Consider the following 13,430-nt stretch of genomic DNA (forward strand, 5'->3'; position numbering starts at 1 on the left):
GCCGCAGGATCGGCCCCATCGGATTCAGGCACGATGTCCGAGGGTTCTTCTTCCTGTATCGTTGACGGATGCACAACCTCGCTCCGGGGACGACCCGAGTTGAACTCAGGCGCACTGTTCACAACATCCAACCAGGATAGGTCGCATCGCGAAAACCTTCGCTCGTCGAACGTGGAGAGCGAGGTACGCTTCTTAACCGATAACGCTCGGCTTTCAAGTAGCAAAAGTCAGCAAATTCTCCTATGTAATGTTGTAACGACAATACTAACGTATTTCCCCTTTCGCTGTCGCCTGGGTCGCCGACAGACAGCATGGTTCCCTCTGGTGCGTGTTGTCCCAGGCTGCAGCAGGTCAAATTTCAAGGAAAGTTGGGGCAGGGAGTCGTTTTGAAACTCGCGCTGTAGCCTCGGAGTGGGGGCTTTATAGTCGCCAATAGGTGGCGAAGCTGACAAGAGCCCTGCAGGGGAGATCACCTTGCATTAGGGTTTATCCCACAGCCCCCTCTCGTAGCCGATGGCTAGCGCTAAGAATAGAAGGGCTTTAGAACATAGCGTAACCATGCCCCAGCTTTGCCTTAGAAAAATAACATATGTGGGTAGTAAAAACTCGACATTCTCGTCCGGACGATAGCTTCAACTACCCATGACATGAGCAAAAAAACAAACCCACGCTAGCCATCGGCTGCGAGAGGGGACTGTACGCTGGTGCCTGAGATACCCTGGCTGCATGATCGGAAAGCTCTTAATTGCGGATTAGACCTATAAAAGACAAGAAACGCCTCAACACCATCCCACCTTGCTCGCCCACACGACGCCATCCGTCGCGATACAATCCAGCCAAAAAAGCCGTGGAACACGCCAGACAATGATTTCCCTCCATAGAAGCCCCTTTTCGAAAACACCTTATCCCATCTACACCTGCACCCCCTCCAACACCTCACCCACACACGCCCCCAACACGCCGAACCCAAACCACCTCGCCACGCCCTCGTACACCTTCAACTTCCTCACCAGCTCCTCCTTCCGCAGACTCGGCACCCACCGCCCGCTGCACGCGCAATGCTCCATAAAGCATGCCGTCTCGCTCTGCAAGCGGCCGCACTTGCCGCACTTGACGTCCTGCCCGACCCACTTCAGCGCCAGGGCCTGCACGTCGGCCGCGAGGCGCGTCTCCAAGCGATTGGGGTCGTGCGGCGCGTGGCAGGACGGGCACGACAGGTTCAAGACGCCCTTGGGCCCACCACTTCCTTCTTCTGAGTTAGCGTTGTTGGTATTCGACGAGACGGCAATCTCGCCGTCGCGGCACAGGTCGACGTCGCGCACGGCGGTGCAGTCGTCGCACACCAGGCCGCGCACCCACAGGCTGGCCGCCGGGTTGGCAAAGGCCGCCTCGGCGCTGAACTCGCGCACGTCGAACAGCCGCAGCAGGTCCTTGCGCAGCAGCCGCGCCTCGAGGTTGATGCTCTTGTCCAGCGACAGCACCTGCGTGAGCGACTTGACCAGCTGCAGCGTCGGGTTTGCTAGCGTGGCTGCGATGTCTGGGTTGGTGCCCGGCAACGAGGGGAAGTGCCAATCGGGCGCGAGCTCGGCGTGCAGCTGTTCCTGGTGCTGCCGGCGGAGGAGGGCCGCGATCTCCTTCGTGAGCGGCTTGGTGAAGGTCTTGCTGAGGACCGAGGTCGGTTTGTCGGGAGTCTCCTGCGTCATGGGGCGGAAGGGCAGCTGGGTTTGGCGCGGTGTTGATTCCACTTGGACGTCGCTCCCGTTTCCCCTGGATGATGGCCGCTGTTGTGGTCGCTTTCGTGCGTGCATCAACTCGATGAACTCAACCACCCAGTCATTGAAAACTGGTTGCAGGACCGGCGGGAGGAAGGTTGCAAAGTGCCAGCACATGATCGTGTCAAGTGTCTGGTTCTCTGCTTCGACGACCTCCCGACATCCTTTACCGCCGTAGTTGAACTCGTCGTACCACGCCAGATAGTCCCAGTACTCCTTGATCTGCAGGTCCAAGCTCTGGAAGAGCGGTTTGGCATGGACAGTCTTCAAGATGTACTGACTGTAGGCATACGCGTTACCAACTTCGGCCTTTGTTGTCTGCAGCAGAAGCCTGTTTGCGCTTGCAAAGACAACGTGCGAGCCCACCCGACGGAAGTCAGACATCAGTTGCTGGAGTGCTTTACGCGACATCATCTGTACGTAGTAGTGCAAGGCTCGGTCGTATAGGTACGATCCAGGACACTCCACCCAGCGGACCAGATGTTGCACCATGACGTCCGCCATGTAACTGCCCTTCTCGGCCTCGGACCACCAGGATTTGACCATTTCCCGAAGGACCAGAATACCCGCGGATGCAAAGGCATTGTCCGAGTAGATGACGTTTGAGCCGTCACTTGCCTGATCCTCTGTTGGCGCTGCAGGGTTGAAGGAGACGGAATCAGAACCCTCCGCTTCATTGATGATAGCGGACGAAAGGACGGTGCTGATGGCCAAGTTCTTTATCTCTAGGTCAATGCACACTGAGGAGTAGGTTCCGGGATTGTTGATCGAAGGCATGTCCACCGTCTCCAAGGGGCCGAGTACATCATCCTTCTCATAACCGGCATGATCTGGCTTCGGGCCCTCAGACCACCAGAGAACGACCCTGTCCTTTTGCAATCGTCTTGCATACGCAATGTCGATGAGGAAGCGAGGGTCATCTCTCTCCAGATTGCAGAGAGGGACGTTGCCGTATTGAGCCAGCCCAACTAAGTGCGCAACCCAGGTTCCGAGATCAAGGTAATGGTCGATCAGACGCCTCGCAACAAAGGACTGCCAGCCGAGAGGAGGCAGCTGCTTGTCAGAATCATCAGGCTGTAGAGGCAGGACAGGTATGTCCTTGAGGACCGGGATATCGTGAGCAAGCAGTTTTTGATTTTCCGCCCGCACGACCATGATGATGGGCTTGGATTCGTCGTTCCTCATCTTCTTGATTACATCTGCGACTTCAAGGTGCGCCTTTCGCTTGGTCGTAACTTGCACCGTCTTGAAATGGATAGCGTTCTGATAGTCAAACGTTTCCTGCCAGGGCTGGCCATCGGAAGCTTTGAGCCGAGCAGCGAGATGGTCCTTGTAGATTTTGTCCAAGTTTGGAAGACCCTGGACATCTCTCGAGCGATTCAAGACAACGACATGAGCCTGCTCTTTGCTAGTTGAGAACAAAGCAAAGATTTGTCGGTCACCAGCGATGATGTGGTGCAGGTAGAGATAGCCGAGAGGGTTTTCCGTCAGGTAGGGCTGCTGGTTTGGCACTCGCCGAAGGGCAGAAAGGTCAAATCCTTGTTCCAAGCCTTTGCCGAGGACACCACGTTGCGTCTCATCGAAGGTACATATGCTACCAAGTTCGAGCATGGCGCGGACGTTCAGAGGTACCTGAGTCTCGTAAACTCCTTCAACACTTGGGTGGTTGAACAGTAGATTGAGATTCTTCGACTCGTTGACGTATGTTTGCTCAGGCAAGGTAAGCTTGAAGAGGTGAACGGACGGGTGGCCATTTGGAAGGGTGTGGTTGACAACCTTCTCCACGTTGCAGCCCTCGATGGACACATCTGGCAGATCGTCGCTGCGGAGGTTGAGATATACTTGTCGCGGCACAATGATCTTGATGATATGGACCTTTTTGTCGATGAGCACAAACGCCTTGACCTCGCCGGGCAAGTCGCCCTCGCGCAATTGCAGAAGCTGCCATGTGTTCATGTAAACCAACTCCGCCTGGTTCCGGAAGTACGTCCCGAGGCCGTCAGAAGCGTCCGTTCTCTTCTCACCGAAAAGCTGTCGTCTCCGGGCTCTTTGTTGTCTCTGAATCTTCCACTTCTGCTTCTGGTATTTCAACCAGCCTTGATAGTCCTCTGTGATGGAAGGCATCTTCGATGGCAGACTGGCATAGGGATCCGTTGGTGCCGCAGGTTCTGGCGCTTTGCGCTTCTGGACCATCTTAGTCACTGTGCCTCTCTTAGGCTTGTCCACCTGTGACCCTCCAAAATCCTCCAGATCAATGACCTTCTTGGTGACAACATTGGCATCGATATCCGCCAACGCCTTCTTCCCAAACATGTCCGTCATCTTCTTCTGTTTGAAGACATCGTCCTTGATCCGGATTCTCCGCTCGAGCCAATCGGGATGCGCAACGCGAGGCACAGGGTTCCTGATTTTTTGGAGTGCAGCTGGGATAGTGATGAGTTTCTGGATGACGGAGCCAAGACGTTCAAGATAGTAGTTCCAATCGGTGATAGTCCTCGGATCGCAGTCTCCAGGATCAGCCTTCATCCATTTCCGTAGGAAGTACTTTTTTACAGACTCTTCGGCTGAGAAGATTGCAACCGGAATAGCGCGTTCCGTGACCGGGGCGTTCCTGGGCTGGGAAGAGATAATATACTTGCAGTTCAAGCCCTTGTCCTTGATCATCTGCTCACCCAGAAACTCGGCTAGACGTCTCGCCGTAGTGATGGCAGTAGTCTTCGCGCTGCCGTATTCTTCAACAGTCTTCGTCATGCTCTTGTTCTCGCAAATGAGATCAATGAGTTCCTCATCTGCAAGCGTGGTTCCCTGGGAGTACAGGACATCCAACCACTGGTTGGCCACTTTAGCCACGGCTGCATAAGTCTCCTGAAGGGTGCTGCCCTCGAGGAAGAACTTGAAGATTTGAGTCTGGAAAATCTTGATAAGTTTCAGCTCTCCTCTTCTCTTGACTTCGAAACCCTTGAGCTCAGCAAGACTGCCGTCGTGGTTAAACACAGCATAACGCTTCTTCAAGTTCTTGTCTTCTTCCTTCGAAGTGGGCAGAATCATGGCCTTGTATGGTCCGTCAACCTCGAAGAAAATACTGTTGTCGCTCCGAGTCTCATATCGGAAGGTGGCCGGGTCCTTGAGGTCCTGGTATTGATGATTGGTGAATTTGTCGTGGACTCTGTGGTTCAGCATAACGCAAGGGTAAGAAATGGCGACCTTCTTTCCGTTCTTCATCTTGAATGCGAAGTTCTCGGGGAAAGTTGCAGGCAGAATGCACCAGATACCATCCGTGTCAAGCTCAAGCGGCCTTCCTATCCTCTCGACCAGCTGACAAGCCATCTGGATGATACTGGCACCGGTGAAACAAGTGATACCAGCCATCTCCAGAGAGTACCAGCGAGAGCCTTTTCTCATGACGTAGCCGTAGAAACTGTTCAGAATAACTTTATGGGCAAGCTGGAGAGAGTCGAACAGAACGATCATCTTCTTGGCCTCATCGATCTCGCCAGCACTTGCGCCAGATGCTTTCAAAGCATCCGTTTTGCCCTTCCAAACCTTTTGCTTTCCCTTGAAGTCATACCGGCGATCACGGAACGTACTGACTGTGTCGACATAGAAAGGGTTCTCGCGCTGGCAAATGATGGACTCTCGCTGTAATGTTGTGGATTCGTGAATCTTGTGGTAGATCTTCTTGCTGTAGTCCTGTAACCGTTTCTTGACCATGGCTGCCTGCTCGTCAAGCGAGAGTTCTTGGAATGATCTTGTCGTGCCTGGTCTTTTTCCAGGAAATCTCTCGTTCTCCAACGCGTTCCGGATCATGTTGTACTCGTCTCTCTTGGCTGGCAAGTACTCTCCTCTCCAAGCCCACGGTAAGCGGCGGTCGCATGTTTTGCCTGGTCTGTTGAAATCGCATGCGGCACAATCTGCTTCTGTAACCATGGAGTCCGGTTGGAGACGATTCGTTGTCATGATGTTGGGATACATAGATGCGACGTCCAAATGGTAGATGGAAGGCCGCTCGTTTCTGTTTGGAGTGTCTCTCAAAATCCGTAGTTTCTCCGCAATCTGCTCTTTGACCTCGTCGTAGTTGGTGATGTCGTCTAAAGACTTCTTCTCTTCGACTGTGATGCTGAACTTCAAAGCAGCATCCAACTCATCGATAAGCTGTTGAAAGGCCGCTGAATCGAGAGCAAAGTTGACGGGTATGTCACTTCGGAAAACACCAGCTTCGATACTTTCGACGTGACCACCGACATAGGTTTCCGACTCCAGAAGGTGACCGTCCCAGAACGCTTCTCGAGGCGCCACATGCTTGTTGGGAAGCACAATCTCTTTTTGATATGCCTGCACCATCAGCAACATCTCGCAAAGAGTTCCCGTGCCTTTGCGCAACACGTCATCGGGACCGAGAGGAATAATTGTGCAGAGGGAGAAGATGAAAGGATGAACGTATTTCATGTACAGGTAGTACGTTGCGACGGCATCTGATACTGAGTATTCGGCGAGGATTTGGGGCTTCTCCGAGGCGTAAGGCGTCATCAATTCTGGGTCCAACTCATCGGGGTCGTAACCAAGCTTGGCGACTGTGACAGCTTTCAAACCACGACTTCCCTGAGGCAGATAACTGTCACGGTTGACCCATGCGAAGGCATCCAAGTGGCAGCAGTGATCGGACTGGTAGATATCCTCGCTGTTCTTCCGGAAACCAATCTCCTGGTACATGTCGATACCTAGAATACTCGCTCGTGCTTCAACAAAAGGCCAATCGAAGAAGTCACCGTTGTACGTGACCATGACCGTAGGCCTTGCGATCTTGATATGCTCGAAGAATTTCTCGATTAAAGCCTTTTCGTCCGGCTCGTTGAAGATCATGAACGGCCCTTCGTACTCTGGCCTCGGAGTGTACTCGAAATCCGCGATGTCTTCGGACACGATTTCTCTGTTAGTGATGAGGAAACCTTGCCCATCTATCATGTATGAAATCATCATGATCTGGTCGACTGTGGAATCGGGGAATTTCAGTGGTGCTTTGGATGTTTCGATATCGTACGCCATCACCACAGGGTCGGCACGCGTTAATCGGTCTTCGATGCAGGACAATGTTGTGGTGCCGTGCTTCGCCTCTACCCAGTACCATTTTCCGATGCGAATGTCTAGCCAAAGTCAGCCATGCCTGTAAAACGAAGACCTGAGGGACATACCCAGATCGATTGCGACTCGGACGTGGTATGGTACGTCGTACTCTCGAATATCAACAATGAAATCGCTTGCTTCTACGAATCCGTTTGGTCGTTTCTCGTAATCTTGGTCGTCATCGAAAATGTCAAAGCCCGCATTTGCGCTACCAGTTCAGTCAGCCTCTATCGTTCAACAAGCAAGGGGGCCGGTTACCTTGCAACCTCGGCGTATGTGTCCATGGCATTCATCTTTTTCTTGTTGCTTTCCGCAATCGGCATTAATGACTTTCGTACTGCCAGCAGATCGGGAACGTTGACGAAGGTGAGCTTCAGGAAAGTCCTACGGTAGCCCAAGAGATGGTTCGGCATGCTGAGATCCTCCTTGTCGACCTTCGAAACGCCCTTCACCAAGCCCTCAAAGTTGCGTTTGCACCACTCCTCAACATCTGCCTCCTTCCCTCTTTTTGTTGCCACCAAGAAGTATGGATCATATCCCACAGTCGCCTTGAAGTACTGTTCGTTGTCGTCGCCGATAAAGTAGAAGTCGACTCCGGCGCGTCCTCCAGGGTAGTTTTCGTCTTCTATGGTTGTGCTGTGCATGTTGAACAGCCAGCCAGCCTTCTTCTTGCCAGACTCGTAGCGCGCAAAACCAAAAGTCTCGTCGATGCTGTGGGCGAGCCGCGTGGCTTCGAGTTTCTCATTTTGCGACGTCGCTTCGCTGCTGCGGAGGGTGGATGCGTCTACGGTTCTGGGGCCATTCCGTGGTCCGTATGAAGTGTTGCCATTCTTGCCCAATCGCCTGAAAGGCTGTCCAGGGCGGCGTGGAGGCATTGTGAAAGAGCGAGGGAACCGCTGGGAGCGGTTCGGGGTATTTGGCGGTAAAAACGAATTATTGGGGTATCATCTAAATGTCGACATTGGAAAGCGGCCGGAACGGAGAGAGCGGAGGGCGGAGATGAGGGGCAGGTTGTGTTGTCTGCGTACACTGGCGGGATGAGAATCTCGGGCTTGCTGTACCAATGCACGACGCGAGCTTGAGTCGCGTTGACGCGTTTGCGCGCGTCGGCCAATGAGAGCGTAGCAGACGCTAATGTCGGCAGTCGGCGATAGCTACGTCAAAAACCCCGACCCTCATGCGATCATAGAATTCCCCAAGCTCAGCTCCGCAACATCAGCGCACCATGGCCGACGACACGAGACGGATACCCACAACCACATCCGACGCTGCATCATCCAGCGACCCTAATGTGCGGCAATCGGGCACGAAGTACGAAAGTTTTGTCCCCGCCGCATCAGGCGACAACCCCAATGTTATGCCTGGCGGGACACAGCACACGGCCGGCGGCGAGAAAATCGGGGGAGTGAGCCTGTCGGATGGATTCAAGACAATTCAGCCCAAGGACTTCCTTGAGATCCACAAGTATCCCTGCGTTAGGGAAGCTATCTTAACGAGCATTGGCACTGGCTTCGGCACGGGAGGGTTGATGGCCATTTGGGGCAGTAAGTCCTGTTGCAAAGCAATAATAGTTGGCTTTCTTGCTTGGATACTAAACAATTGCTTCCAGAGAGCATCGCGAAATCGTGCAACTGGGCAGCCGGCGTTTTCGTCTTTACATCCATGGCATCTTACGAGTTCTGCAAGCAGAAGCAGAGATTGGAGCGGGAAGGAATGGCCAGGGCGGTCGAAATCATGGACAGAAAGCGGGAAGAAAAGCGGGCAAAGAGGCAAGAAATCATTGCAGCACGGCGGAAGGCCAAGGAAGAGAGCGACAGGCTGGAGGAGGAGCGCATGAACGCTGCGCAGAAGCCGTGGTGGAAGGTTTGGTGATGTCATCGAGCTTCCCAAAATCACTTCAGCTTTAATTGTATGAGTAGATTAACTGTATAGGGCCGTTCGCGAAGTCTTCAGCAATCGATGGTACTGCTTACTTTCACAGCGATTGAAGATTCCCTGAGCGGAAATGAAAACAAACCTCCACTAACCGAGTATAACGATTCCCCTGCGCTTTCGGATATTTGCATGTTGGCCGCATATGTTTGTTCCGCTTTTGGCGCTGGCGGTCGGTAGCCGATGATGCTGACCAGTCAATTAACGAAGAAAGTTTGCCGCCAGCCTTGAAATGAGACCAAGACGAAGCATATGTGTCAAAGTGAGACAGTGCCGCGCTCCGAAAGAAAACCATGGCATATCTGCCTCGCCATCTTTAAATGCAAAGATCTTATTGCACGGCAAACTGCATCTCATGCATGGGCGGAGTTTATTATTAGTAGGCAGCCTCAGCCCTACGGGTGGATGGATCTGCGTGCAGAAGTAAGGCGCACGAGCGCGACAGGGTCCAGGCCTGAACGAGGCAGGCGTGCCCGGTCAGCGTCAACGAGTCACAATCGAAAGGCACGCACACGAGTATTACCACAGCTCCGCCCCCTCCCATACCCACTTCACATCTTCCAAATCCAAGCTGGCTCCACCCTGGCTCCCTTGAGATGCACGATCCGGAACCCCCTCTTCGACTGCAGACCAGTTTCGCTCGTCCTGCCGAGCCGCAGCAGATGACAGTATCGCCCAAGCGCAAGCGCGGCTCTTCTGACCCCGCCGTACCGACTACGCAACCCTTCGCGCCCCGCCTCAACACCTCCGCCTTCCCCGGACCCGTCGATGCGCGCTGCGCCAGCGCTTCCGAACCCCACAGCGGCGCATTACTCGCCGCAGCTACCGTCGAGTCCGGTTCCGAGAGCCCGCGCTCGCGGGTTGCGAGTCAATTCGAACGCCTTCAGCTCCACAAAGGCAGCGGAGGAAGCGGCGCCTTACCGGCGATAGACTTCGGCAGCGGTGACGCAGGCGCCATCGCGACGAAGAAAGCCAAGCACAGCGACCATTTTGTCGATCAACGATTACACGAGGGGGGCAACCGCTCATCGAATCCACACAAGCCAAGCAGTCCGTCGCAGCCGGTACTGGAGATAGCGGAGACCCCCCAGCATCAGAGGGTCTCCTTCGCCACCACAACAACAATAGATGATGGAGGAATGCAATCGTCGCCGCCGCCGCCCTCATCTTCGCCCTCCGTAAAGCTCTTCCTCTCAACGCGCCGTCCCAATCCTAAGCTGCATCGCCGGTCGCCGTCGCCTTCGGTCCGGACTTATGCGACGTCATCGAGCTCTTCGACCTCCGCATCATCATTACCATCGGCACCACCGCCGCCGTCCGACCAAGCCGCCTTGACGTGGCAGGACTCGGAGATCACAGGGCACGAGATTGATCGCGAGCAGGACGACGACGGTTACGGGATCAACGGCCTCGGTTTCCGCCCAACGCATGCCGTTGCCCAGCACCGTGCGCTTAAGCGCCGCCAGCAGATACTGGAATGGCGTGCGCGAGAAGCGAGAGAAGCGCGGCAGAAGCGGAGTGAGAGGAGACGATTAGCCGCTATCGCTCCCGAGAGGAAGGTGGGGGAGGCGCAGAAACGCATGGTCAGGTTCGCATAAGACCTCGTTTTCAATGTATGAATTTCACGATAGTCTCGATATTTTTCTTTTAGCATAAAATTTTTGGTAATCATGAGGGCTCGTCACAGAAGCGGGTCAACGGCGTTTTTCTACCAATAGGGCATCCACTGATCTATGGATGGTGAGATACCAGGGTTCGGTTCTGGCGTTATTGTTGCGTTCGTCACTTTCCTATTCCTTGATTGCTTTTTAGGAGCAAGTCTGCTTTTTGGGCGCAATGAATCCTTGTTGGGGGGTGATGACTTTCCCCCATGCCAGTTGGATTTTTTCAAATCCTTTAGAGAAGCGCTTCAAATTGGTCCACTTGGATACGCGTCATATGCACGCGATGCCCTGTAGGCTGCACAGGAATGTGGCTCGAATTCCAGAAAATTCTCAATTCCTCATCGGGCTTTTACATGGAGATCGTACACGCCTTGATAATATGTGGTAGCGAGCGTTCCTTGCAGCAGCGACCGCCCTTTGTCCTGTTTCATCCCGGGGGCTGTTCACACGTCGACCGTTTCCCCGCCCTTCTTGGCCTGTCCCTTGGGGACGATCTTCAACGAGAAATCCACATGCTTGACGCCCTGGTGAATGCTACTCGTGCTAACCACATCGACGTCGTCGCACACGTACGCCTCGACATTCTCCTCGGTCAGGCCGCCGCTGACCTCGACCAGGGCCTTGTTGCCCCACTTCTCCTTGAGCTTCCTCGCGCAGACCTTGACGCCGTCGCCGGTGAAGTTGTCGAGCATGACGACGTCGGCGCCGGCGGCGATGGCCTCGTCGGCCTCCTCGAACGACTGGCACTCGACCTCGACCTTGATGCTGAAGCCGCCCGAGGCCTTGGCGGCGTGCACGGCCTTGGTGATGGAGCCCTGGCACGCCCAGATGTGGTTGTCCTTCAGCATCGTCATGGTCGACAGGTCGTGCCGGTGCGGGTCGCAGCCGCCCACGAGCATGCCGTACTTCTCGACTAGCCGGAAGCCCGGCGTCGTCTTGCGCGTGCCGGCAAGCGTGTTGCGGTAGCCGGCGTTGCGCAAAAGGGAAAGCAGGGAGGCGGATCTGAAGGTAAGGTTAGATGACTTTAGTTTGGAACGGAGTGAAGCATTGGATTCTCGTTATAGACAAGTGGTGAGAGTGTGTCTTGGACCCGATATGGGTGTCATTATATGACGATTGGTGAAAGTGTAACTGTTAAGGGGTGGGAGTTGTGTTTCTTGGAGGTGAAAATTATCAAAGTGAAATTTACTTACTTGGTAGCGATGCCAGAGCATCTTGCCAGAGTGTTGAGGGCGACTCTCTCACCAAGAAGTACTTTCCTAACTGGTCCTCTTACGGTGGCGCAGTGCTTCACGGGCTCGAAAGTCTCGCCTTCTTGGATGTGCCATTCCACGCTGAAACCGGCCATCAGTGGCTTATAAGATGATAGGAATATGGGAGATAAGACTCACGTGCAGTCGAGTTGCTTGAACACTTCGTCAAAAAATGGCACGCCGGCCAACACACCCTGATCGGGATAAGTCAGCATCCCGGTAGTTTAGAGGTGTCTTATGCTCTTTTGGGTCATTTTTCACCACGACATCACTTTCTCGTGGCGGAAATGTAAGCGGCGAAACCGACCTTGCTCTTACCCAACAACCTCGCTTCAGCCATGTCCTCGCCTACCACGAAGCCACCGTAGTCAAGGCTTGGCGTGTCCTCTTCCAGCCATTCCGAGACCAGCCGCTTGTAGGTCTGGGGAAGCAAATGCGCCACTTTTCCGTGAGCGGGGGCTCCTTCGGTGAATGGCATGATGGTTGTCTATTTAGCCCGGAAAATTTTTGGAATGCGACACTGGCGAGAATACGGTGACACAAGGAGCAGGCGGGCGAGAGTCAGAGCGCTGCAGGAGGGGTGTGGGGTTTTGATGTCCGGGGAAAATCGGACCGGCGGATGCGGATGCGGATTCGGCCGTGGCCCGTGCTGTCCGCGATGACGCTGCATCCTCTACCTAACACCATCCTGACGCCCAGTACCTATCCCCGTCGCGACACAGAGACTGGCACAAAAATGGAACACACTCTGCATTCTCCCGGCCTCCTCGTGAACGCCCCTGTCGCAGCACCAGCATGCCACCGACCTCAGGCCATGCTGGCTGGCTTGCCGGTCGAGCTCCTTGAGTTTGTATTTTCTGAAATACATTCGACGAGTGACTTGGCCAATGTTGCTCGCTCATGCAAGCTTTTCCACGAAATAGTCGATCCATATCTTTATCGCTCTGTCATCGTTTCCACTACGAAACAACTCCAGTCATTCCAGATAGCTCTAAACGCGAAACCGACGCGTGCGACAATCACCAGGAATTTCTTATGTGAATGTACCGACACCCATATGACAAAGGCCCTGAAAGATGTGCTTCTCAAGCTCATGAATTTAGCCACACTTGGTGTGGATTTCCGATCTTTGTTTGGGACATTTGCGGTTCAATTTGACCTGAATGACGTGTTTGAACTTGCGGCCACGGGAGAAGCTTTGCAATCCCTCCAAACGTGTAAGCCATGCTGGTACCCTGGTTCTTGTTGGCGCATTCTTACCTACCATCTAGTTCATCTACAATTCTCTAGCTATAACCCTAAAGGCAAGAGAAGGCAGGTCCAGTTCGGTTGCCGAAGTATTTTTCTCCATCCGACATTGAAGAGCATAACTCTCACATCAATTTCGTTCCTAAACTTGTGTTCTACGACCTCAATAGACACACCTCTCGAGAAGCTCGAGATTTCCCAGTGCGCTTTCACAATGAATATGAGCCGCGAGCTGGAGAAGTTTTTTTCCAAGCCACAACCTCTGAAGGAGCTCGTTGTATCACTAGACTCATCAGAAAATCCTACCCGCAATCAGATCTACGAAGCAATTGCCAAAAATATTGCTCGACCTCCAGCATCAGTCGTTACTGTACGAACCATTCAACACCCACGTGTTTGCCTCCGAGACATACTTCGCTGGAATCCTCACCCTGATCGAG

The 13,430-nt window shown here is 53.8% G+C and overlaps 4 protein-coding genes across 4 annotated transcripts; 2 read left to right on the top strand and 2 right to left on the bottom strand.

Annotated features, from left to right (window-relative positions):
• Nucleotides 1–911: 911 nt before the first annotated feature.
• Nucleotides 912–7,768, bottom strand: LTHEOB_1774 (DNA polymerase epsilon catalytic subunit a; the record flags this gene model as incomplete). The annotated part of the gene is made up of 3 exons (XM_035510512.1): nt 912–6,913; nt 6,962–7,101; nt 7,152–7,768. 3 exons carry the CDS (start codon nt 7,766–7,768, stop codon nt 912–914), a joined length of 6,759 nt encoding a protein of 2,252 aa, XP_035366284.1.
• Nucleotides 7,769–8,118: 350 nt separating this feature from the next.
• On the top strand, nt 8,119–8,765 carry LTHEOB_1775 (uncharacterized protein; the record flags this gene model as incomplete). Its single annotated transcript, XM_035510513.1, has 2 exons — nt 8,119–8,437; nt 8,503–8,765. The coding sequence occupies 2 exons, from the start codon at nt 8,119–8,121 to the stop codon at nt 8,763–8,765; spliced, it is 582 nt and encodes a 193-aa protein (XP_035366285.1).
• A 656-nt stretch (nt 8,766–9,421) lies between these two features.
• On the top strand, nt 9,422–10,423 carry LTHEOB_1776 (uncharacterized protein; the record flags this gene model as incomplete). Its single annotated transcript, XM_035510514.1, has 1 exon — nt 9,422–10,423. The coding sequence occupies one exon, from the start codon at nt 9,422–9,424 to the stop codon at nt 10,421–10,423; it is 1,002 nt and encodes a 333-aa protein (XP_035366286.1).
• A 509-nt stretch (nt 10,424–10,932) lies between these two features.
• On the bottom strand, nt 10,933–12,220 carry LTHEOB_1777 (Nicotinate-nucleotide diphosphorylase; the record flags this gene model as incomplete). Its single annotated transcript, XM_035510515.1, has 4 exons — nt 10,933–11,491; nt 11,683–11,823; nt 11,881–11,936; nt 12,050–12,220. 4 exons carry the CDS (start codon nt 12,218–12,220, stop codon nt 10,933–10,935), a joined length of 927 nt encoding a protein of 308 aa, XP_035366287.1.
• Between the last annotated feature and the right edge of the window lie 1,210 nt (nt 12,221–13,430).

The sequence above is a fragment of the Lasiodiplodia theobromae genome (genome assembly GCF_012971845.1).
Source record: "Lasiodiplodia theobromae strain AM2As chromosome Unknown scaffold_4, whole genome shotgun sequence".
In the NCBI taxonomy this organism is placed as follows: domain Eukaryota; kingdom Fungi; phylum Ascomycota; class Dothideomycetes; order Botryosphaeriales; family Botryosphaeriaceae; genus Lasiodiplodia; species Lasiodiplodia theobromae.